This window comes from Sinocyclocheilus anshuiensis, unplaced genomic scaffold (genome assembly GCF_001515605.1).
Source record: "Sinocyclocheilus anshuiensis isolate Anshui unplaced genomic scaffold, SAMN03320099.WGS_v1.1 scaffold437, whole genome shotgun sequence".
Classification (NCBI taxonomy): Eukaryota; Metazoa; Chordata; class Actinopteri; order Cypriniformes; family Cyprinidae; genus Sinocyclocheilus; species Sinocyclocheilus anshuiensis.
Genome location: NW_015539902.1, coordinates 2155024 through 2181083, shown reverse-complemented (window position 1 = coordinate 2181083; position 26060 = coordinate 2155024). Strand labels below are relative to the sequence as shown.

At 35.6% G+C, this 26060-nt stretch overlaps 5 protein-coding genes across 7 annotated transcripts in view; 3 read left to right on the top strand and 2 right to left on the bottom strand.

Moving 5' to 3' along the window:
• The window catches only part of supt20 (SPT20 homolog, SAGA complex component), a 12876-nt gene extending 8383 nt beyond the window's left edge, over positions 1 to 4493 (top strand). The window contains exons 22-23 of the mRNA XM_016483104.1: positions 427 to 526; positions 4218 to 4493. Coding sequence (XP_016338590.1) covers positions 427 to 526; positions 4218 to 4327 — 210 coding nt within the window. The 3' untranslated portion in view covers positions 4328 to 4493. The remainder of the gene's footprint in view (positions 1 to 426; positions 527 to 4217) is intronic.
• A 501-nt stretch (positions 4494 to 4994) lies between these two features.
• exosc8 (exosome component 8) lies at positions 4995 to 8398 on the bottom strand. The gene is made up of 11 exons (XM_016483058.1): positions 8295 to 8398; positions 8114 to 8150; positions 7968 to 8031; positions 7801 to 7874; positions 7678 to 7723; positions 7482 to 7587; positions 7298 to 7343; positions 7105 to 7201; positions 6910 to 7030; positions 6638 to 6744; positions 4995 to 5171 (listed from the first exon to the last, which is right to left on the bottom strand). The coding sequence occupies exons 1-11, from the start codon at positions 8309 to 8311 to the stop codon at positions 5053 to 5055; spliced, it is 834 nt and encodes a 277-aa protein (XP_016338544.1). The 5' UTR covers positions 8312 to 8398; the 3' UTR covers positions 4995 to 5052.
• A 57-nt stretch (positions 8399 to 8455) lies between these two features.
• On the top strand, positions 8456 to 13363 carry alg5 (ALG5 dolichyl-phosphate beta-glucosyltransferase). Its single transcript, XM_016483057.1, has 10 exons — positions 8456 to 8742; positions 9313 to 9481; positions 11170 to 11216; positions 11509 to 11574; positions 11657 to 11749; positions 11993 to 12106; positions 12292 to 12351; positions 12438 to 12589; positions 12737 to 12822; positions 12966 to 13363. Exons 1-10 carry the CDS (start codon positions 8656 to 8658, stop codon positions 13079 to 13081), a joined length of 990 nt encoding a protein of 329 aa, XP_016338543.1. The 5' UTR covers positions 8456 to 8655; the 3' UTR covers positions 13082 to 13363.
• A 1838-nt stretch (positions 13364 to 15201) lies between these two features.
• Positions 15202 to 21793, top strand: smad9 (SMAD family member 9). Of its 2 annotated transcripts, none has more exons than XM_016483054.1 (7): positions 15202 to 15450; positions 16852 to 17416; positions 17520 to 17777; positions 17866 to 17976; positions 18935 to 19156; positions 20577 to 20833; positions 21630 to 21793. In XM_016483054.1, exons 2-7 carry the CDS (start codon positions 17002 to 17004, stop codon positions 21771 to 21773), a joined length of 1407 nt encoding a protein of 468 aa, XP_016338540.1. In that variant the 5' UTR covers positions 15202 to 15450; positions 16852 to 17001; the 3' UTR covers positions 21774 to 21793. The 2 variants fall into 2 exon arrangements, with proteins under 2 accessions (XP_016338540.1, XP_016338539.1); XM_016483053.1 differs by having other exon boundaries at positions 15204 to 15450; positions 17863 to 17976.
• A 1000-nt stretch (positions 21794 to 22793) lies between these two features.
• rfxap (regulatory factor X-associated protein) lies at positions 22794 to 25504 on the bottom strand. 2 transcript variants are annotated; one of them, XM_016483055.1, is made up of 4 exons: positions 25309 to 25504; positions 24376 to 24746; positions 24153 to 24263; positions 22794 to 22905 (listed from the first exon to the last, which is right to left on the bottom strand). In XM_016483055.1, the coding sequence occupies exons 1-4, from the start codon at positions 25313 to 25315 to the stop codon at positions 22810 to 22812; spliced, it is 585 nt and encodes a 194-aa protein (XP_016338541.1). In that variant the 5' UTR covers positions 25316 to 25504; the 3' UTR covers positions 22794 to 22809. The 2 variants fall into 2 exon arrangements, with proteins under 2 accessions (XP_016338541.1, XP_016338542.1); XM_016483056.1 differs by lacking the exon at positions 25309 to 25504 and adding an exon at positions 24966 to 25000 and having other exon boundaries at positions 24376 to 24855.
• Between the last annotated feature and the right edge of the window lie 556 nt (positions 25505 to 26060).

Here is a 26060-nt window from a genome sequence, read left to right as displayed (position 1 = left end):
CTCGTGTCATTCCAAACCTGTAGGAGTTTCTTTCTTATGTTGAACACAAAAGAAGATATTTTGAAGAAACAAACAGTTGTTGTTCCCCATTGACTTCCATAGTAGGGAAATAAATACTATAGAAGTCAATGGGGACCTTCAGCTGTTTGATTAGCAGCATTCTTTGAAATATTCAATGTTCAACATAAGAAAGAAACTTGTATAGGTTTGGAATGACATAAGGGTGAATAAAGGTTGACAAAATTTTCATTTTTGGGTGAACTATCCCTTAAAGTTTTTTATTTAATGCAATTTGACATTGGCAATCTCACAAATATTCTTTAGTTTCATGCTACACCAAAGAAAAAGAAAAAAATATATATGTGTGTGTGTGTGTATAAGTGTGTGTGTGTTCTGAAGTTAATTCAGTTGTCCTCTTTGAATCAGGCTGATCTGGGTCTGACGGCAGAACAGGGTCTGTCCGCACAACAGACGGCGGTCATCAATCTCACCGGAGTGGGGGGATTCATGTCTCCTCAGGCAGCAGGTACGGGCTCATGCACTGGACACATGCGTTTCATTTGTCTGCCACTCCTCTCACTGTTATTCAAGTACATCTCTAGTCCAGATATCTCTAACAGACACTAACACAATGAGTAGACAATACTAATGGATTTAGATTTAGTAGTGTGTCATACTAATCTCAACATAGATCAGTCGAAGTTAATCAGACCTGTTTTTTGATTATCTGGGTTTGTCATTTGATTAACATGATGGTGGATGCCACTTTTCCTCTTTCTGCTACGTTCTACCTTTTATGACAGCTCTGAACGCTTCACTAGCAGTGTCTGTGTGCTGCTGGTTCCACTCGCTGACTGCATGCGTCGTCTCGGGCAGTTTTTCAAGAGACTTTTCTTTTCTTGTACTACTTGAATCAAGAGTTAACATTTCGAAATAAAGCAGTAAGCCATGAGAAGCCATGTGTTGTTAGGAATTATAATATATATATATATATAAACAAAAAAAAGGAATAAATTAATTGTTGCTTGAAATAAGCATGAACTAAAATAATAAAAAAATAAATAAAAAAATAATATATACATATATATATATATATATATATATATACTTTTTTGTTTTTTTTTTTACAAAAGTTTGGGCTCTGTATTTTTTAAAAGCTTTTGAAAGATGTCTAATGTTTACAAAGTGCATTTATTTGATAAAAAATACAGTAAAATGTAGTAATGTGAATTATTACAATTAAAATAACTTTTCTGTTTTGAGTATATTTTAAAATGTATATGTTAAAAATGTAATTTATTCCTGTGACCAAAACTGAATTTTCAGCATCATCACTCCAGTCTTCAGTGTGCTGCTTAATATTTTTGGGGAAAGACATTTTTATAAGTGATAACAACATTATAAATGTCTTTACTGTCACTTTTGATCAATTTAATGCATTCTTGCCAACTAAAAGTATTAATTTAATTAAAAAAAAAAAAGTCATTTTACTGAACCCAAACTTTTAAACAGATTGATAGTCCTAAATCATACCTATTTTTTGTATCAAGATTTACATTTTAAATTCAAAGGTCTGGTGAACGATCAGTGTGATCAGTCTGTTATATGACATCTATGCATTCACTCTTTAGATGAAATGTTCCACACTACACAGCTAAACACTGTTGTTCATAAGAATCACATCAATAGCTTCTTTTCTGGCTACTTCTGACCGACATGTAAAGCTTCACATGGATTCGCCTCTTGCCATGTTTTGAGTTATCATTTTTCTGTCTAAGCCTTTACCAACATTTTTCAAATAAGCATCATGTGGCATCAGCTTATCTCTTAACAGCTGCTTGAGAAGCAATTGAGACAAAATCTCCAAAACTTCAGGAATGTCTTATTTTTAAGGAGATTCATCAGATTTTATTTCATTTATGAGCATGAGACATTCGTGCTGTTTTCTCCATCATCACGCACAGCTCACACTGATCAACCCACTCTCCTGTCCTGCATCTGACCCCAGTAACAGCCCAACTCTTGCATTAGCCCCAGCTGAGATGCGAGTTGAAGTTGCTGTCTTACTGACACCAGACGAGAGCATGGCAATGTGTGTGTGTGTGTGTAATAGAAGATAACTGACAAACAGCAGCTGCATTGCGCTTTTAATTTGACCACCTTCTATCCACCGCCCCTGCTTGATCCTCTTCTGTTCCTCACAGTATGTTGTTCCCATCAATTACCCTCGAGTCTTCCATTCCTCCCTCTTTCAGCCTCACACAGCTTCTGCAAACACCGTTGATATTTGTCCAGCGTGTTGCATCCCTTTTCACTGCAGTGTTAATGAAAGGTGGTTTCCTTTCAGCAGCTCTGCTTCAGTCAAAACTCTTCCATTATCAGAGCCAGTGGGAGAGGCGACAAAAACATGTAATACATACGAGAAATATTTATCTATACAGTGTACAATACTAGTTAAAGGTATTTTCCAAATTGTCGGGAAAATTGTAGATACTGATAAATTGTAATTTATCAGTATATCAGTCGATATTGTATATTTAATTTAGCAACTCATTTACCCTATTTTTATATGACCTTTGCCGTCATCTAACACTCAAAGTTCATATTTGAAAACACTAATAATTTAGTAGCACTGTTAAATATATTTAGTAAATCTCAAAATGATGCCTAAATTCACTTGTAGCATTTAAAATGATTTATGTTTATAATAATAATAATAATAATTTATTTATTTATATAGCACTTTTCATACATGGAATGCAACTTCACAAGCATAAAACGCATATTAAGAATTCAATATCAATATAAAATAATCAAAACTCTAAATGGTTCAACTAGTATAAACAAATATGAACAAATATAGAAGAATCAAAAGAAAACAAAGCAAAAAGTACACACAAATAACAAGTATAAACAAGTGTATATATATAGAGAGAGCGAGAGAGTGTGTTTTATTTTATAGAAAATAGTTTTGAATTTTAATATCTGCCAATTATCGGTTATCTAGCAAGAACATGACAATAATTATTGGTTTATCGAGCAGAATTTTAATATCAGTGCATCTCAAAGTTTAGAATAATATAAAGTAGTAAAGCAAAGTTCATATGTAGACATTAAGTTTGAGGTTGGTAAGATTTTTATGTTTTTAAAAAATGTCTTATGGTTACCAAGGCTACATTTATTTGATCAAAAATACAATAAAACAGTAATATTGTGAAATGTTATTAAAAAAAATTATTACTATGATGGTATAGCTGAATTTTCAGCATCATTACTCCAGTCTTCAGTGTCACATGATCCTTCAGAAATCATTCTAATATGCCGAATAATTTCTGATTTTTATATATATATATATATTAGTGCTGATTAATCGCATCCAAAATAAAAGTTTTTGTTTACATAATGTGTTTGCTGTGTAATTTATTATGTATATATAAATACAAACACATGCATGTATATATTTAAGAAAAATGTTTATATATTAAATATATTTATATATAATATGAAATATAAGAATATAAATATATAAATGTATATGCATGTAAATATTTACAAAATATATGCTGTATGTGAGTGTATATATCTATATACATAATAAATATACAGTACACACACATATTATGTAAACAAAAACTTTTATTTTGGATGCGATTAATCATTTGACAGCACTAATATATATATATATATATATATATATTAGAATTTATAAAGTTCAAAAGAACAGCATTTGCAATGGAAATCCTTTGAAACATCATAAATGTCTTTACTATCAGTTTTGATCAATTTAAATTGTCCTTCCTAAATAAAAGTATAAATTTCTTTCCAAAAATTTTTACCAACCTCAAACTTTTTAGCAGTAGTGTATGTCTTTGAAACAAATTTAACTTATATTATTTAAATATGAAGTATTTTTTTCCACATTAAGCATCATTCAAAATTGTATTATTTTTTTTTAAATCATGAGAAACAAATACAGCCTAAAGTGGGAAATCGTTTGACTGGTTTTCCCACTTGGCTACATTTGTATAAATCGATTACAAGAACCAATGGAGGACGGGATACACTAAAACCAACTAATCCAATGATCAGAGCTGAATGTGTCCGTTTGTTTACATAACATTTATCTCCATTGCTAAGTGGAAGAGATGCTTCTGAGGCACAGCTGCTGTGAGAGTAGACTGCACATATTCATTATCCGTTACTTTTCCCTTTCACAGTTGCAATTCTTGCAGCACCAAATGCAACAGCAGCAAATGGGTATGGCAGTGGGGGCGGCAGCACAGGCGGCGCTGCCACGGCAACATTCCGCCAACCAGCCAAAAAGTAAGAGGAAACGCAGCACGCCACAGCCCCTCCCCAAATCATGACCTCCAGCCAGACCGCAGCAAACGGCACTGTGCTCGATCGCCAGCATTGTACGGACTGACTGCGGCTTGACCGGACTAAAGTTGTTTTTTTTATGTTCATAGGGGTGCAGGAATTGCCCTCCTGACCTCAGGACAGATGGATAGATACTGCAAGGATTTTTAGAGCAGGGGACCTTAGAGTATTACCGTATTTCTTAAAAAAATACAAGATATTAAATGAGACAATTCTTGTAGGGTTCTCTACGGCATGCTGTCTTTATTCTCCTTCCAAATGGCCCTTTCAACGAGAGCCTGTTTGGCTTGAGAGGGTGGACCCTACGCACACTAATAAGGGCCGTACAGATGTGCCTCAATCACCTGTTGCTCAACTTTACCGTTACGAGAACTTCTCTCTACTGCTGGATGTCAGAGTGATAGGCCGCCTTGTCCCAGCATGCAATTACATGTGCGGTTTTTATACGGCACATTTTAAAATGGCATTTTGTTATACTGAGGGGGAGTTTATGTATATTCTTATGGAGAAAAAAAATCTAAACCATGTGAATGGACGACATTTCTGAACACTGAGGCATAGTTTTTGTAAATGGTCTTTGTCGGCAGTTTTATTGTGATAAAAAAAAGAAAGTATATATTGACAGTGAAAAAATACATCTTTTAGATAAAAATGTCATGACTGTGTGTGTGTTTATTTCGCCGTCTTCGTGCTCTCAATGACTTTGCCCACCAGTTTGCTGATTTCTTTGTTTCTCGTAATGGCTCGATTTATGCAGTGTTGCAGTTTCTCACCAGATAACGACGTCCCACCTAAAACAAAATGGAACATTTGTTTTTAGATCTACAAAAAATATTCAATCAAATCTGCAGACCACAAAAATACAATCTGTAGATGCTCAGGGATGCATAGAAATCACCATTTTTGGATTCAAAACAACTCATTTGTATGATTTGTATAGATCTAATAGGTTTTTGAAATTTGTAAAGAGCATTTGACTCTTTTGTCGTGCTGTCAAACGATTAATCGCGATTAATCGCATCCAAAATAAGTTTTTGTTTACATAATATGTATGTATACTGTGTATATTTATTAAGTATATATAAATACAAACACATGCATGCATATATTTACGAAAAATGTTATGTTTATATATTAAATATATATATATATAATATAAAATATAAGAATATAAAGACATGTAAATATTTTCAAAATATATACCGTATGTGTGTGTATTTACGGTACATATACATAAAAAATATACACAGTACATACATATATTATGTAAACCAAAACCTTTTTGGATGCGATTAATCGTTTGACAGCACTACTCTTTTGTCAACAAAAAAGAAACTTTAAAGTCTCCCTGTAAATTTCCACCAAAATTAAAGCAAAATAAACCTTAAAGTTGAATGATTTAAAGCAAAGAAATATGCAGAGTGATGTATATTAGTATTGTACTTTTACTGTTATGTAAAATAAAAGTATTATTAAATACTACTATTATTATAAAATGTTTATATTATTTTAAAGTGCAATAGTATTAGCAATATATGGTTCTTTATTGTTTTTTTAGATTTATTTTTGGCATTTTTGACTTCATTATGATAAGACAGTGTAGAGAAGAAAGGAAGCGAAGTGGGAGAGAGAGAGAGAGAGAGAGAGAAGGGGGCAGGATCGGGAAAGGTCCTCGAGCTGGAATTCGAACTCGGGACGCCCATAGCACAATGGCGCACTACCCACAAGGCTGTCTGCGCCAACTATTGATTCATTTACTTCTTACATTGTAATAAAAACCAGTGCTGTCAAGCGATTAATCGCATCCAAAATAACAAAATTTGTTTACATAATATGTGTGTACTTTGTATATTTATTATGTATATATAAATACACGCATGTATATTTAAGAAAAATGTTACGTTTATATATTAAATATATTTATATATGATATAAATATATACATGTAAATAGTTTCAAAATATATGCTGTGTGTGTATTTATATATACATAATAAATATACACAATACACACATATAAAATGTAAAAAAAAACTTTTATTTTGGATGCAATTAATTGCGATTAATCGTTTGACAGCACTAATAAAAACTCAATAAAACATACCAGGGTCCATGTTTATATCCTCATGCTAAAATCGACTGTAAATCCATATTGTAAAGCAGATATAAAAAAATCTCTTTCTCAGTTTTCACACCGATGAGTTTGCATTCCTGATGCTGTAAATAACCTGCAATTTGTCACACGTCTTAATGTTCACCTGGTTTGTGGACGGCACAGAGTCGATCCTCCTCGTCTGTTACCACAGTCAGTAATGCCGTTGACAAGCTTTCTTCTTCTGCTGTGGGGTCGACTATGATAATAGAGCTGTATAATGCGAAAATAGAAAAGATTGTGTCTGTGAACTCATTCTTGTCATTTCTACAGAACTCTGTATTGATCTTGAGACCAGTGTTTTCTTTCTAAAGTAAATCGTGTTTTAATGCCAGCCTACACTGCAGTTGTGTAAGAGAGAAATAAGTTGTCAATTACTCATCAAACACTGCAAACGATGAACCAACTGGAAGCCGGTTGATCTTCAAGGGCTTCTTCTTCTGGATGTCAACTTCTGCTAAATCTGTCTCTTTGTTTATTGTGACTTCAGAGAGTTGTGCTGAGAAATATGAAATGTGTTTATTAGTCATCTTAACAGCAAGAGGAAATGTTATATTCAGGAGAAGCTCTCACCGTTCTTTAAAGCTGCTAGCAGAACTATGATGCAGGCGTCAAGTAAGTTCCCGTCATAATCCAAACACATAATATCACAGTACAGCACCCAACAAAGCTAGAAAAATCAGTTATAAAAGAAATGCAAAGGATTTGAAAAGCGCAATTTGATGAGAAGTCATGTATAAATATATATTTATCTACTATATCTTACCTTAGATTTTTCAATGCACAATTCCTCCATATTTATTAAATCTGAACTAAAAGGCAGAAAAAATAAACAAGTACTAAAACTGGAATTTCATGCCAACATTATTTGCAGTCTTGTTAAAAAATGTGATTTTTTTTTTCTTTTTGTCAAAAAAAATCACTGCTTTAACAGAAAAATGTGAGTGTACCTTTCAATGACATCTGCGATAAACTGGCTGGCCGCCTGAGCCTGTTCTCCTGGTGGCCCGGGTCTGAACTTAGATGAGCACAGTGGAGGCAGATCTACATTTGGGACTTGGAGAGCAAAGAGGAACTTGACTTACATTTCATTCAACACCCCAACGTACAGTATTTCTCAAATCTCCAATTATCATTTCAATTTACCCATATATCCTTTATTTGGAGCATCAGATGGTGGCATAGTCAACTCCTGCAAGAAAAAAAATGCTGTAACTTCATAATCATCAACAGCCATATCATTTTTAGGAAAATAAAAATGATTCTTACAGCTTTGATTCCACATATCACTGTGGTGTTTCCAATTTTCACCAGTGCTGATCCATCAGCTGTAGATATAGAGCCTAGAAGGACACATTCATTAAAGTATACCTAATAACATCTCTATATTTGGAAAGTTCTGATCACTTTAATTATAATATGCATCCCATACTTACTAATATTTAAGGTTGTGGGTCTGAACTCTCCCAATTCCCTTCCATCTGAACGACAGTTTTCTTTCTATTGAATATTAGATTAAGATAATTGATAACTTAATTATTAGATTGGTGTTGTAACAGAAATCAAAAACTGATCAACTCACCAAAAAGCTCCTGTGATATTCTAGAGGCTCTGCGGTTCTAAAAAAACAAAACAATTCATGTCTCATTATTTACATTAGATAATACAACAAAGTCGTTATCTCACAATCAAGAAGACGTTATTATATGAAATAATTCAGAAACAATCTACACGTAATTCATGCTGTGTAGTAGCTCACTCACTTGAAACCAGCCGCCATGATGTTTAGAAGCACCACGTGAAGACTGCAGTGAGGTAGAGGTGCGGCTCGCGCGTCCTCCGCTCCAGTGTGAGGCGCTAGTGTCGTTTCTCATCCGGCGCTCCGCCGAGCTGCGTGTTCTTCGCCCGCTGTGATGATGTGGTTTGTGGGGACGACTTCCGCGTAGGTGTTTCTCTGTGACTGGAAGTAAAGTTCGACAATGGAGATTTAACTATTTATTCCGTAATTTAGTACGATACCCATTCATATATGTCGCCGGAAGGCTCGTTTTAAGGCTGCTCTGTATGCTTCAGTGGGGTAGTTTAGCTAAGGTTATACACTGGTGACAGCTTCCCTGCAGTGCAATGTTCACTGGAATGTGGATGATGGATTTCTCTTTATATGACTTATTGCAGTATTCGCTGACCCTGGCGCTGATCGTCTTACTATTGGTATATTTATATCATTTATCATTAGCATTTTTAATGTTTTCATACATCTTTATATTAAAATGTGGAGGTTTTATGAGGCTAGTTTGTTTGCTCTTGTTTGTTTTTGTTTTATTTTGTAAAACAAGAATGTAATGCATTGTAATGAATGAAAGAAAGGTGTTTTTGAAATGCTTGTGCATATATATATAGTGACACTTTTGTTGAGCTTCACCGATTCATCCAGTTGAACAAGTTAGCTACTCCCTTGTGTTGACTTATTGCAGTATTCGCTGACCCTGGCGCTGATCGTCTTACTATTGGTATATTTATATCATTTATCATTAGCATTTTTAATGTTTTCATACATCTTTATATTAAAATGTGGAGGTTTTATGAGGCTAGTTTGTTTGCTCTTGTTTGTTTTTGTTTTATTTTGTAAAACAAGAATGTAATGCATTGTAATGAATGAAAGAAAGGTGTTTTTGAAATACTTGTGCATATATATATAGTGACACTTTTGTTGAGCTTCACCGATTCATCCAGTTTAACAAGTTAGCTACTCCCTTGTGTCACACCTGTTCTTGTCTTTAGGTTGTTGTCGTGCTACATGTCAGTGCTAACATGGTAGATCAGACTCGCCATGAGAAGGAGAAACACTTCTTGACTGCAGATGGCAAGGAGGAGTCTTTTCCCAGTCTGATGGACCCTCCATCACTGGATCTGTCCGTGGTTGTCCCTTCATACAACGAGGAACTCAGATGTGAGTTGTTTTGATGGTATATGCAATAATATGTATCCACTGATGGTCAAAAGTTTGGAATAATTAAAGTCTCTTAAAGGGATAGTTCACCCAAAAATTAAAATTACCCCATGGTTTACTTACCCTCATCCTAGTTGTATATGACTTTCTTCTTACAGATGAATACAATCGGAGTTATATTTTTAAAAAATGTCCTGGCTTTTTCATGCTTTGTAATGGCAGTGAATGGTGGTCGAGATTTTGAAGCCCAAAAAAAGTGCATCCATCTAGGCCTGTCACGATAACATCTTTTTGTTGTGCGATATATTTTTCTTTGCGTGAACATTTGGGCGGCGTTATGCAAATCTTCCCAGGTAGTGACATAAGTATGTGTAACACGCCTAAAGGCGTGTTAGAACAAGCCGTTTAGGCACAGATCCCTAAACAAGACCATATCTGCAGATGAAACTTTGTTTGTAGAAGCATTTTTTAAATTTGAACTAGCACCTCATGACTACACCACGTTATTTACAAGAAGCTGCAAAAGACACAGGCGCAAGTGGAATGCAAAAAACATGGTGACATTAATTTTTATGTAAATATAATGTGCGATATATTGCTCACCAAAAATTATTGAGGTCATGTACATATATTGCACGATAAGTCTATATATTGATTATTGCGACAGGCCTACATCCATCCATCATAAAAAGTGTTCCACGCGGCTCCGGGGGGTTAATAAAGGCCTTTTGAAGTGATGCGTTTGTCTGAGAAAAATATCCATAATTAAAACTTTATAAACTGTAATCTCTAGCTTCCACTAACTGTCGTATGAGCGTTCATGAGAGTCGCGTTTCAGTGAATGATGTAGGACGTAGCGTAAGCGCTGATGAGAAGGGACAAATGCAGAGGAGAGAGCAAAACAAAACACTGGTCATGAATTCGAAGTACAAAACGAGGATTTGTACAGAAAATGTCAGAGGATTTTGATAAGCCTAGAGGAGACTGGTTTTCCTTTGCTGTTCTTGTGAGACTAGCATTTTCTTACCGTAACTCTCTCATGAATGCTCGTATGACAGTTAGCGGTTTTAAATATGGATATTTTTCTTGCACAAACGCATCGCTTTGGTTCAGAAGGCCGTTATTAACCCCTCGGAGCCGTGTGGAGCACTTTTTATGATGGATAGATGCACTTTTTTGGCCTTAAAAATCTCAGCCTCCATTCACTGCCATTATAAAGCTTGGAAGAGCCACAACATTTTTAATATAACTCTGATTGCATTCGTCTGAAAGAAGAAAGTCTTATACACCTAGGATGGCTTGAGGGTGAGTAAATCATGGGATAATTTTCATTTTTGGGTGAACTATCCTTTTAAGATCACCAAGTCTTCATTTATTTGATCAAAATACAGAAAAAAACGTATTGAATTTATTATTATTATTATTATAGACTGGAGTAATGGCTGCTGAAAATGTACCTTTTAAATTGTAAAAAAAAATTGTAACATTATTGTTTTCATAATGCTGTATTTTTGATCAAATAAATTACATTAAGCACAAGACAATCTGAATTATTCCAAACTTTTGACCGCCAATGTTTATAATTTTAGTTTACAACCTCCATTGGATCCATAAGACTCAAAATCATTAATCTGCTCTTGGCAATAAGAGGATTTAGATTGTTAATGCATATCTCTGTCCTATCACAGTGCCTGTTATGATGGATGAAGCTATGGAATACCTGGAGAAAAGACAGGTCCACTATTTAATTATTATTTAATGGTTAAATTCTGTTTTTCTGAGTAAAAGATTTGTGATTATGATTGTTTTATAACATATGTACAAAATATAAAGTATAATATCAATAAAAATATATATATATCAAATATAAATATCTGAGTTCACCTGTGAATGCAGAACTGAATTCTTTTGGATACTTCTTCAGACTGGTTGTTTAAGAGTCTGTTTGAGCGTTTCACCACTAGATGATAGTGCTGTAACTTCAGTGACTCTGTTTAACCTAATGTGTCCTCTTGTTGATTTTACAGAAGAATCCATCATTCACCTATGAAGTTATTGTGGTAGATGACGGCAGCAAAGACAAAACTACAGAGGTAATTTTACTTCTTATATAATATATTATAATCAATAATAATGAATAAAATTGTTAATGTGCATGTTTTCTTGTATCCTCAGGTTGCCATGAAATACACAAAGAAGTATGGAGCACAAAAAGTGAGAGTTTTGACGTTGGTGAAGAACCGTGGAAAAGGCGGTGCAGTGAGAATGGTAACAATACAAAAACAACCAGTTCTCCTTGTGCATTATCCACATTTCTGATGAAAGACATAACAAAGATGCTGTTTGCACTCAGCTGGGAATGTGAACAAACTCAATAATTAATCTGTTACATGGCTTAATGCCTGAAGCAGTTTAAGTATGTGCTCAATCTCAGCGAAAAGCCTTATTTTGCACCCACTTAGCTAATGAAATAGTTGAACGTTGTTTCTTATTGTGTTTATCTCTACTCAGGGAACTCTAAGCAGTCGCGGACGCTTCATTCTTATGGCTGATGCAGACGGAGCCACTAAATTTGCTGACATTGAAAAGGTTGAAGAAGGACTTGAGAGCATCAGTGAGAAGCCTGTGAGACTCCACTTTTTGTAAAAAAAAAAATAGACAGGCAGCGTATTGCCAATCTCTCATTGGTATGTGGATTAACTATCTCTTTGAAGCTTAGCCAGGAGATACGGTTATCAGATTACCAACAGACCTTTCCTTGACAAAGATCTCAGTGCATCTGAAAATATTTTTCTCATGTGTCCATGCAGGATAACATGGCGATCTCCTGTGGATCCAGAGCTCACCTGGAAAAAGAATCAGTGGCTCAGGTAACACTGTTTCTCAAAATACTGGAGCATGACAGAAAATTGCCAATACTTTTGCATTTGCATTCTTCTGTTTCTTCTCGTGACAGCGGTCTCTGTTCCGAACGTTCCTGATGTTTGGATTCCACTTCCTGGTGTGGTTCTTCTGTGTGAGAGGGATTAAAGACACACAATGTGGTTTTAAGCTCTTCACCCGTGAAGCTGCCTTGAAAACCTTCTCCAGCTTGCATGTGGAACGCTGGTAAGGAGGCTTAAAAGTTGAAGAGCATCTCTGCAAATTTTTCACATGCAGCATCAAATTCCAAAAAGCACTTTTTAGATTAAATCATCTTTTATTTAAAATGTAAATTTTAACATTTAATGGAAATAAATGTTTTTGTCCTTGCAGGGCATTTGATGTGGAACTACTCTTCATTGCTCAGTGTTTTGATATCCCTGTAGTAGAAGTGGCTGTTAACTGGACAGAGATTGAAGGTTTGTGCTGTCAGTTCTGAAATATAATTGCACTTAAAGCGCAGCAGGCAATTAACACTTTTTTTCTAGCAGTATGTGTCACAAAAAAATGAAGGTTATTTCCTCTATGAGGTAATGAAGGCTTGTTTTATTGCACATTTTAGGGTCAAAGTTGGTGCCGTTCTGGAGTTGGCTACAGATGGGCCGGGATCTAGTCTTTATCAGGCTGCGTTACCTCACTGGTGCCTGGAGGCTGGAGTCTGAGAGAAAAACTCAGTAGCTGTTGTTACTGCTAGTGTGCTGTTCCTGAGCGAACAGGGGCCAACAGTTGAGCGCACAGCCCATTGCCACCAATGAGTGCACTGTGAATGCAGTCAGTGAACAGCATTAGCATTTTATTATCACTGACCGTGCCATGACCACATAAGGGGAGATGGTCCTTGTATTTTTTTTTTTATGTAATATTGCTGTTTTCCATATTTTCTTTTACATACTGTATTAGGTTTTGGTTTGAAAAGGGACAGATGGTTCTTGGCCAAATAAAAAATATATAGAATCGGTGTTTCAGCATTTACAAGTAATTTGAAATGTTTACTTGGAAACAGATAAATTATACTTTTTTTAAGATTTTGTGTAATGCAGGGCATCAAAGAATAATTTCTGGTCCAGATTTGCAATTTTAAAAGAAATTAAAGTGGTGTGCACTTGAATATTTAAAATCAGTGCCACCCAAATCCATTTTAACTCACTCTTCCTACGCATATAGGGTTTTAAAAAAAACACAGTTGACCGACTGAAATGGTCCATGGTCTGGCATGTGCTGAAGGCTTTTTAATGTGGTTTACTCAATGGGCTGCTCTGCACCCTGGAGAGAGTATCCTGTTTGTCCTTCCTTTCTCTCCACCAGGAAGGCATTTGTTCTTATTCAGCCCCTGTATGTTGTCAGCCACTCTAAGAGGGTGTATTTCAATATTTTACATTGATCAGTTATTTTTAAGATAAGTGATTTAAGGAGCTATTGATGTATTGTATTTTCCCCGTCTGCTAAGCCCTAAGTATAGAGCCTCGTCAAGAACGAATATGATCCTGTGCACCTTGATTGAAGAGGATCATTTTATGGTGCCCTTTTATTGGAAGCGAACTCCCCCTGCCAACTCATTTGATCACAGAGAACACTAAATATGCGAGCTGTCATTATTGGGAGTATTGTTACGTTCCCCTGCAGTTGTTGTAAACTGTGAAAATGTCAAACTTCCAGACTCTCTGTCGCCATCCTGGTTTGCGTCATTAACTGGACAAGTCACTGTACGCACACAAGCGAAGTGTATCCATCCGCACCGAGGAGCGCACGAAAAGTAGGGCTATCGATAAACGCTTTGGCACTCCGCCAATCTGACAATGAATCAGTTTTCATTTTTACTATAAGATTTTATATTTGAACTTGAACAAGCTTCTACTTTTCAAGTGCTAAAATATATATCAGGTATGTGTTCACAAAGAATACAGCATGTTTTTTTTTTTTAATGAGCACCTGCATTTGTTTTTTTACTTGATCTAAATAATTAGACTTTAATTCCAGTGTCGCATGTTAGCGTTGAAATTAGCAGATTACGAGTTATACGGGATTGACCCCCTAATTAAGACTACTCAAAAGATGGCAAAACAAAAGGTTGGGCGATGTCTTAAACGTATATTTTTAAAAATATGCAAGTATATATAACATATGATTCAACAGAGCTCACAAACAACGTTTCCGTAGCCGCAAAAGTGAGATTATCCTACAAATTGGTGAGAATGCGCTCTTGATCAAAAGTTGCGTTCCCTTGGGGTAAATTAACCATAGCAACAGCGTTTTCTTTGGGATCGATATCTGCTCGTACATCGACAGAAGCAGTACTTCTGCCACTGTTTATTACTTTTGTTATATATTTACACATAACTAATATATAAAAACGTTATATATATTGATATTGCATTATTTTAAGTGTTTTTAATATTTACATTTAGTCATTTAGCAGACGCTTTTATCCAAAGCGACTTACAAATGAGGACAAAAGATAAAACAGATAAAAAAAAGAAGATAAAAACAAACTGACAGTCATCAGACTAGCCTACAATTTGTTGCACTACCTGAAACTCAACCGATTTTTTTTCTTTCAAATTTCTAAGAAATTCTTTTGGAACGTTTACCATTTGAAAGTCACATTCTAGAAATTTCCGCTAAAAAAAAGTCACGAAAACTTCAACAAATCACTTTCTCTTTACAACCTTGGCCAAAAAGGTGCATCGCCTCGTGTGAAAGGGAAAACAGCTGTCCGCACTTGTCATCTGACCCTGAAAACAAATTAAAAGTGAAACGCCGCTGCCCACAATGACCTGTTTTCTCTCAATAATAGGCCTGTGAGTGAGTCTCGGGCTGCTCTTTTTGAATGGGATGATCCCTGTGCGTGTCTGACGTCCTGGGAGAGTTCCAGGAGCTGCGGATGAATTCCGCACGAAGGCGCTGAGGCTCCAGTCAGACTGACGCCGCGGCGCTCGCTCCATCCAAACACACTCGCTGTACACCTCCAGTCGGCGAGAGATTCGGCGTTCCGCTCTTTCGCGGAATTACTCCACTACGCAGATTGTTATTCAACTCGTCACATTAAGGTAAGGAATAAAACACGTATTATTATAGATAAGTTTATTTCAGGATTTAAAAATTAAACGTTTTATGAATTATAAGAATAAGTCATGACAAGTGTCTGTTTTTTTTTATATATTTTTTTTACTTTTATTAACTTCCTCACGTTAAAACTTGTTGCTTCTTGCGTAAACCCGTATAACACGGTAGGCTGCGTAAACATAGATGTTGTTTGTTATGCCACTTGCTGTTTAAAGATGCTGCTCCACAGAGACGTCTCGTGACAGTTGTTACACCTCGAATAGTTTGATTAAAAAAGTGCTAAATGTAACATTACAGCATTCTTAAAGCAAAAAAACAAAGTGAAGTTGATGGAAAGGATGTGTATGCGCGTTTGCGGGGGAGTTAGGTGATTAAGCCTATCTCTGCACTCAGACTGCCAGACGCCAGTTTCATAAGGACACACTGCCTTTGAGAACAGAGCAGATGAATTCACCCAGCCTCAATTGATCTGCCTGCCTGTGCCTATTTGAAACCAAAGCATGATTTCATGCACCGCTGTTAGTCCTGTATGGTTTCATTTTTCTCCTATGGTTATTTGATTTAGTTAGGGGTGTGTTAACACCTCTAGTATTGCATGCACTAATATTTTCAGAAGCTATTATTTGACTAGTCTGGCCAAAGATGGGAGCAAGCATCTCTGGTTTCAAATGCTCAAACGGCATTGATTTTTAGCAGATCGTTGTCTGCATCAGAAAGCTTGGGCAGGAAAGGGAGAGGACGAATAGGTGAGGTCCAGTGAGAAACGCAGTAGGACCTGTTGACAGCAATAATAACTCCTCAGCAATATTTCAGTAAAAGTAAAAGATTCCAGTAAAAGATCTTGAGATCTGCATAGGAAAATGTTTTTACTCCAATAAATTACACCCAAATAGAATGATTCTGACGAAAAGAATATGTCCATGTCACACTTGACCCCAAAGTCATAAGGAAGGAAACAAACAAATTCAATTTTGCTTAATATTAATTTAGATTTTGGCATGGTTTGGCATAATTTTTTCATGACAATTAAGCACATTTTTGTTGCTAATTCACAATAACATAATGCAAATAGTATACATTTTTGTTTTACTAAATACACAAATTACTATAAGTATCTAATTTTCATTTGTGTAATGTAAAAAATGAATTATGTTTGTATTTTTTAACTTTCCATTTGTACTGATTTAAAGAATTTATATTTTTTAAAGATTCAATAATTTTAAACAATTAAATAATTTTTTTAACATTTTAAATAATTTGAAAACAATTAATTTAATTCAATTATCAGTACATTTTAATTTGATCAATTATTCAATTAATTTGATTCAATTTGAATAATTTTATTAATGCAAATCTGATATGCTGCTTTGTTTTTTTCCCACCAGATTAAACGGCTGACCGCCCGACGAAAAAATCACTGTCAGGGGGTTTATTCTATTCCCGCCTGTATCTTGGCTGCAAAGAAATAAACTGAAGCTCCTGGGTTGGAGTGATTTAAAACCGATTTGCCCCAAGCTTTGAGAAAAATCCATCGTATGATGCACTCCACTACATCCATCACGTCCCTCTTCTCCTTCACCAGTCCAGCTGTGAAAAGGCTGCTGGGCTGGAAACAAGGAGACGAGGAGGAAAAGTGGGCAGAAAAGGCTGTGGATTCCCTCGTAAAGAAGCTCAAGAAGAAAAAAGGGGCCATGGAAGAGCTGGAAAAGGCTCTGAGCTGTCCTGGCCAGCCCAGTAAATGCGTTACCATTCCTCGGTCCCTGGACGGAAGGCTCCAGGTGTCCCATCGTAAAGGTCTGCCACATGTTATCTACTGCAGAGTGTGGCGCTGGCCGGATCTTCAGTCCCACCACGAGCTCAAAGCGCTGGACTGCTGCGAGTTTCCTTTCGGCTCCAAGCAAAAGGATATCTGCATCAATCCATATCATTACCGCCGTGTGGAGACGCCAGGTCGAAATCAATACACAAACCACTTATCTTGTTTTTTTTCTTCTTCATATCGATTATCGCTTCATGCATCTGTAAGTAACTTTTCTTGCTTTTTTTCAAACAGTTCTGCCCCCAGTTCTTGTGCCACGTCACAGTGAGTTCAATCCCCAGCACAGCTTATTGGCAAAGTTCCGAAATGCTTCCCTACACAACGAGCCTCTCATGCCCCAGAATGCCACTTACCCAGACTCCTTCCCAGCGATGCCCTGTAGCTCATTCTCTTCATCCCCCTCCAGCTCTTTAAACCAGTCCCCGACTGCGCACAGCTACCCCAACTCCCCCAGCAGTGGGACCGACCCTGGGAGCCCCTACCAAATTACAGGTACAACAAAGGAACAATGATTTCTCAAGCATTTTATTTGATGACAATCGTCTTGGTCATTCAAAAACGTGTTCTCCTTCCACAGCAGAGACGCCTCCACCACCCTACAGTATGATGGAGACCTCTCCATCTGAGGGTGTGAAACCAGGGTTAGAGTCCTCCAATGCCAATAAACTCATTCTGTCAGCCCCACACAGAGGTGAGACACTAGACTAAATATACATACTGTGCATTGTGTACATTGAAATGTTAAAAAGTTGTGAACACACCTACTCATTTACAGTGTTGTTGTTATTAACTAAAACCGTTAAAAATAGTTTTTGTTCATTGAAAGAAAGCGGAAATAAAATAAAAAGTGAATAATTAGATGAAAATAAACTTCAAATTAAAAATTGAAAACAAAAATTTGAAATATTCACTTGACTAACAACTAACTGAAATGAAAAACAATACTCCGAATTATTAAAACTGAAATAAAATTTAAACTAATAGAAATATTTGAAGAATAATGACTAAAATGAAAATGAAAAACTGAAAATATAAAAATAAAAGCTAATTCAAAATATTAATAAATACTAAAATAGTATATAAGTAATACTAAAATAATTCATTTTAGAATAAAACTCATCAAAACTATGAAATAACACTAATGGAAATGAAATATGTAGTGACAAAAATGTTAAGTCATTTTATAAAACATTGAAACTGAGCGAATCAGAATCCACCAAGCTTTAAACAGCCTGAGTATTTAACTCTGCGAATGACAAAACTGCAGCAAGCACTTATAATAAACAGAATGTTATTATTATGCATTGGCGCAGATGCTAATATAGTTACTAGTAATATAGTTCTCTTTATAGTTATTGTTCTTGGTGTTAACGGGCCTTAACCTATCCATTTAAAACAAATTAAAGCAATTTGAATTTATTAAAGAAATCTCCATTTATATTTGCATCATATCTCTAAACTTCTAATTTCAATCTTTTAAGCATGAACCAGATGAAAAGTTATTTTTTTAAACCATGAGAAAATTTAATCCAATCTGGTGTGCCCAAACAATGAAAGTGTAATCATGATAACATTATTTCTAATTAAAATGCATCATGAAAATGGAATGAATCTGAATACTATGAGGTATTATACATTTTTTTTTCCAGACTTGAGGCCAGTGTGTTATGAGGAACCAGAATACTGGTGTTCAGTGGCGTATTATGAACTAAACAACAGGGTGGGCGAGACATTCCATGCCTCTTCCAGAAGCATCCTCGTGGACGGCTTCACAGACCCCTCCAACAACAAGAACCGCTTCTGCCTCGGATTACTATCCAACGTCAACCGAAACTCCACCATTGAACACACTCGCAGACACATAGGCAAAGGTTTGTTGAAAGTTTTACATTTGTTTTTTTTATTTTTTTCTTTGATGAGGTTTATGGGATCAAAAATAGACCGAAAACAAAGTTGTTCTGAGAAGATCAAGCTGCTGATAATCTTCCATCAGTGGATTAAATTCCAAGAGAAGGTAATTAAAACAACTGAAATCACCACTTGCTAGACACTGTTTAGTGCTGGCCAGTCAACACTGCACTTCAGAAAGCCAGTGAGACAGATAGAGTCCACATTATCCAAATGTTGGCTTTTCTCAGGGCACTAGATGAGCGTCACTGTGCCAGTGTTGGAAAGACATTAAGTGTTGCCATAGGTTACAGCAGTGACAGGGAAGAGTATGCACACATACACATGCTGGGCACAGATGGACGGAGGCCAAGTTTGAGTTCCATCTACTTGTGTCAGAGAGATCCTGGTGGGAAGAGTGCCAAGGACAACGACACAAACCAGATCAGGATGCTTCAGGAGAATGGAGATTATTAAGGTTTCCGCTTGGCACGTGATAAAACGTGATGAATGCTGGGCTTGGGGATAGTGATTTCTGGGATTTACAAAGTTCAAAGGTGGATATACTGTTTTATGTGTCAACTTTGTGCTTTGTAGAAATTGTTAGATGTTACTTTTATTCTTTTTGTTGACCTGTAAAGCAGTGTTATTTTAGCATTATTTATATACTGTTATACTTCTTTATAAATATTTAAAATTAGCTTTTATTTTTTCAGTTTATATTTTAATTTTACTTTAATTTGTAATCATTTAATGTGCATTTGTTTTTGTGCTTCTTTTTTAATATTACTATTTAAGTTTAAAGTATTTGTATTTTCTTATGAGTTTAATTTATTTTTAGTTCCGTCTGAAATTTGAATTTATTTCCACTTAGTAAATTTAGTGCTTAAGCTTAATTGTATTTCAGTTAGTTGCCAAGACAATATTTCTAATTTTTCTTTTTTTTTTTCAACTTTATTTAAATTAACAAAAATGTTTTTAATAGTTTTGTGTCTTAAATGCTATTGGTATCTCTCTATATTGAAAATCCTAAATCTGACTTTCTTGTTTTTGGCATTATTATGGAAACAAAATATATAAGAATAAGCAAAATGCACTGTTGCATAATTTATAAACTCATAAAAGTTACTGGTTACATACTAGAATGGAATGAGACTGAACACAAGTTTACAAAAATAATGACTTGTAACAATTTTTTTTTAAATAACTTATTGAATATTGGTTAAGTGATGCCAGTGGATCTAGAAAGCTCTTTTAGAAAAAGAACATTTGGAACAATTTTATCAGTTTTTGGAATACAATTAATAAGTGAGTTAAAAGTACATTTTGATTTCATTTTCATGACTTTAAATGATAAATGTGCAATTATTAACTCATTTTTAAAGTCTTCCTCTTTTGTTTTAGGTGTGCACTTGTATTACATCGGAGGAGAGGTGTACGCAGAGTGTCTGAGTGACAGCAGTATTTTCGTACAGAGTCGGAACTGTAACCACCAGCACGGTTTCCATCCCACCACCGTCTGCAAGATCCCGAGTGGATGCAGCCTGAAGATCTTCAACAACCAGCTGTTTGCTCAGCTGCTGTCACAGTCTGTCAATCACGGCTTCGAGGTGGTGTATGAACTTACCAAGATGTGCACCATCAGGATGAGCTTTGTCAAGGTAAAGAGGTTTATATAGAATATATAGAAGAGTGACTAATAAAGGTCATGTTAACACCCTGGCAGCCACCTAGAACAGCATAGCAACACCCTGCCTACCACCAGCAGAAGAGCCAACTCATTAGTCACTAGTCAAATCTGCACTGGGAATAAAATTACACTGGTTCTAAAGTATGCTTCTGATTCACTTGAAAGAACTGAATCATTAGAGTCTTTCCTTTGGGAATCAGTCTACACTGGTTGTCCTAGATGCATTTGATTCACCTAGAAGAACCGGCTCATAAGAGTCATTTGTTCGGAAATCAGACTACACTGGTTGCACTGTATGCTTTTGATTCGCTATCGCAAATTCAGAAAGGTCATCAACGTCATTCACAAGCTAACAGCTCTTGAGGTGCTTAGCACTTCCAAACCGAAAATCTATGTGTTGCTATGCAAACTTAATATGTAGTTATTCTAATCTCTGGCTTGCTGTTTTATGGATGTTGCTCTGCCAAAACACACTGCAGATCCCATAGCTCTAGAGACTGATATGACACATACAATTTTCCCTGCTTGATTTATATGCATCCAGACAAAAAAACAATAAATTGATTGTGTTAATTTCTAAGCTAAAATATGAATTAAACGCAAGGTTTGGGGAAACAAGTTTGCAATTCTTTTTGTAATTCCTTTAGGTGCTGCTGGTCAGTTGGAAATTAAATATTTTTGTTGATTTGCTTTTAAAACCTGCTTGCTGCTTTAGACGTTGTATAAACACACCCAAGTATTGAGAATGAAATATGTCCTCTTCCCAGGGCTGGGGAGCCGAGTACCACCGTCAGGATGTCACCAGCACCCCCTGCTGGATAGAAATCCACCTGAATGGGCCGCTGCAGTGGCTAGACAAAGTTCTGACCCAGATGGGCTCCCCACACAATCCTATTTCCTCTGTGTCCTAATGCATTACAGAACAAGGGGAATATAGTTCTCCAATAGACTTTTATAGCGCCCCAAGACCCATAATGCTCTTTCTCTTGTGAAAATATGTCTTTTCAGTGGATGTTTATTGTACTGCATATATGTACAATATCATGCTGTTAAGTAAGCAGTAGTTAGATAAGTGTTGCAATGATTTTAATAAAGAAAAAACACTACTACTTCACAGTATGTAGTAGCTGAGATCAATTCAGACAGAAACTCTCCAATAGGAAGCCAAAGAAATTTGTTAGGCAGGTACTTGTTCTGGAAATGGTTTATTTGTGTCATATTTTGGCTAATATGTGTCTTCTATAACATTTCATGTTGTTTTGCATTTGCGTTAGCGTTCTTGTTCTTGTAATACAAAAAACTCCCTTCTATTTCTGCCTGTTTATTTTCTGACTTGAAAAATCCTTAAGTATTAATGCTTTTAAAGCTGAAAACTGCACAAGATCAATAACACTTAATTGGAATGCCCTCAGCAACTTACTGAGTTTACACCATGTTTAAAATAATAATAAAGCTGATGAACAATTATGTTTGTGCAATGTTACTTTCAGCTACACGGTCAAGATGTGGCAAAAAAGGTGAAACTAAACTGTAGCTTTCACTGGTGACATTATTACAGATAGGATTGATCACTAAAAAAAATCTTTTGATAACAGCTGCCATTTCATATTTTCTATCAATAATTTAAAAATCCTAAAAGACACTACATGTGGCCGAACAGGGTGCTTATTCAAATGGATTGTTGATATATAGTAGATTTAGCTGCTAATTCATTTCATGATCTCAAAGAGATTGATGATGACAGAAGTACTTCAGATCGATCAGATCCTTGTCAAATATCCAAGTTTTCAGAATGCAGTGTTGATAGTCCCCTCACCATCAAGGATGGCTGTAGGTCACAGATGCTAATGGTTCTCACATGAGTATAGAATACTGCCGTTGTAAAAATGTCATTGAAAATGTGTCTGCATTAAATCGTCAACAGGATGAGTAAAATATCTTCAGTCTTCAGTAGTTGTGCTGTGTTTGAGCTCGATTCTGTGTGGTCAGTAAAAGCTGCTGCTGCTGAAGGAAACTGATGACTTCTGGACTCCTCAGCAGAGACTGAAACCCAAAAACAACACAACATGAGCTGATGGTAAGTCACCTTGCTATGAAATAATACTGGGCTAATATGAATATTAATGGCATTTATATTACAAATAAAAGACATGACATTTTGAAATTATATAAAATTCACTAACCCAATGAAACAAAGTACAGCTGACAAACAATCAGTCAATCAATACACACACACACACACACACACACACACACACATATATATACATACATACATATTTATGCATATGTGGGATCCTGGGGATGCATATTTAAAATCTGAAAAACGAATTAACTTTCAAAAAAAAGTATTTATTTATATAGATTTATTTTGCATTGTATATAATATAACTTCAACATTTTTGTGTTTTTTTTGTCCCTAATGCTTTGTATGACAGATTGATTTATAAAAAGAAAAAGAAACTTAATTCAAATTCCATCTTCACATGACTACATGAATTATGAATGAACTACTCTAATAACCACACACCTCTGCATATTATCATTAACTAAAACTAATGCTATTAAAAATGTTCGTTAATTGAAATAAAACTGAAATAAAGGAACACAGATATTAGATGAAAAACTTACAACAATGTAAGTATTTTTGTCAGTAATGAGTAAATGTGGCCTTGGTAATTAAATTAAGTAGGTTTAAGTTTAAGTACTAAAATTACTAACTGGAAACAAATAAAAGGTACAACTTTAAAATAAGATTTCATTTGCTAACATTAACTATATTAGTTAACATGAATAATATTTCTATAGCATTTATTAATCTTCTTAGTTAATATTGAGTTCAAAACTTACTAATATTATTAACATTTAAAATTTGTATCTGTTAACATTAGTTAATATACTGTGAACTAACATGAACATCTATATAAAAACTAACATTAACAAAGATTAATAAATGCTTAATTAATAAACAGTTAATAAATTTACTTCGCAAATGAGACCTTATTTAAAAGTGTTACCAAATAAAATTTAAATTTAAACATTAATTAAAATTAAACATAATAAAATATATATAAGAAATGACAAAAACGCATAATTAAAATTTAATCTAAAACTACAAAAATATAAAAACAATTCAGAATAGTAATAAAAACTATTATAGTAAACTGTAATAATGGTATATAGATAACACTAAAATAACACTTCCCTGCACCCATGGCATTCAGTCAATAGGGAGTATATGACTAAAACTAATGATTACTATATTACAAAAAAGTGTTTAATGCTCTTACCAGTCTCTTCTGGTTCAGCACCTGCTCAATGAGGGACGGTCTGGCGGGTCTGTCTCCCATAGTACCCAGCCGTTGCTTAGTAACAGATACAGGCCTCTCCTCCGAACTCTCCTTCACATCACGAACAAATAAAATTATTTGAAATAAGCCTAGAAAGTTGGGATAAAAGATAATTTAATGCATCAACTGAAGCTGTCATTTATCCCAAATGAGCATTTCTTACGTCTAGTTTTCCCGACGACATGGCCTGGTCGCTTTTCTTTTTCTTGTACTTGTCCTTGTACATTTTATTTCGGTGTTTTTTGCACATCCAGGGCTTCCTGGCTTTGGCCACCTGCGTCGTGGTCTCGGTGCAGCCGTCATAGATGCAGGTCTTGGGCACGTTCTCGCTCTCTCCGGACGTCTCGTCGTCGTTGAGCTCCTCCGGACTGACCGCGCCGTCTCTCGCCTCCGGCGCGTCGCTCTCTTCGCCCGGATCTTCCGCGTCGTACGGGAAGCTCTCCTGGTCCTGGTCGTTGCTGTCCGCGGCTGCCGAGGTTTGGCCGTCTTTACCCGTGTTTGCTAAACTAAGATGAACGTTGTCGCTCATTTTGTCTGCCTGTCATCCGACCTTCATGAACGTACTGACCAGACTTGCCTTTTTTGTGAACTCGGCACAGAATAAATCAGTGTTAAGCTGATTTTATATGACTGTCATTAAAAACTGCCTGTCATCCGACCTTCATGAACGTACTGACCAGACTTGCCTTTTTTTGTGAACTCGGCACAGAATAAATTAGTGTTAAGCTGATTTTATATGACTGTCATTAAAACTGCCCCATTTTTTAATAGAAGTAACCCAATAAATATATAAAAACGGAAAAATATGAGGAGTGAATATGTGAAGGACTCCTGTCACGACAAAAACAAAACAGCGGTGGCCGCTGCAGAAAGACAGACTCGCCTGTGTGATCAAATGGACGTTGCGCCCTCTAGCGGCACCACGCAGCGGTGCAGATACTTCAATACACTGGACTAAAACTACATTTGCACGGCGACTCTGAAATATATGAATTAGAATACTAAACATCAGATTAAATGACAAATGAGAGCACAAAAAACTCTCAACACCTTCCACTCCGTTTATGGCGCAGTGTACAGAGTATTGACAACGTACCTCTCATGCTGACCCACAAACAAACGAAAAGACCAGAATACAGCGTAGCTAAATCCTCGAAATCAGATCGATCATATATCAAGTCAAGTTACTGTTACATCCAGCATACGTGCCTAAGAACCAATGATCCATCTCCCCCAGCACATAACTGCTGAGATCACGAAACCTTTCAGCTCTAGTTTCGTCCCAACAGCTGTTAGGCAGCTCAATTAACTACTTTATGGCCCCCTGACTTCATTATTTATAAATTATCTGTGTTGGATCTCAGATTGCTTGCATTGTTTATTGCAGACTGTATTGCGCATATTGTATTCTATCATCCATTTGAGAATAGTATCTATCAAATAAGTAGGCTAGATAAGACAAATATCTAAATATATCAAATAGTTCAATTGTGTTATGGAAGCCCGCAAGGACAAAATGCTTTGGCAAATCATAATCTGACAGAAAATGTCATAATTATGTGATAAAAGTCAAAATTATGACAAACTGAATTGAAATTATGAGATAAAATAACATGGTCAAATTTTTGTCATCATGTTTTTTTATTTCAACTTTTCCCCCCAAAATGACATAGTATGTCATAATTTTGACTTTTTATCTATATATGTTTTTTTACTTTTGTCATAATTTCATCTTTTTATGTCATGACATTTCAGCTTTTTATCTTGTAATTATTTCACAGTATCTCATAATTTTATGATTCTTATCTCATTATCTCATACTTGTGACTTTTATATCATAATTATGAT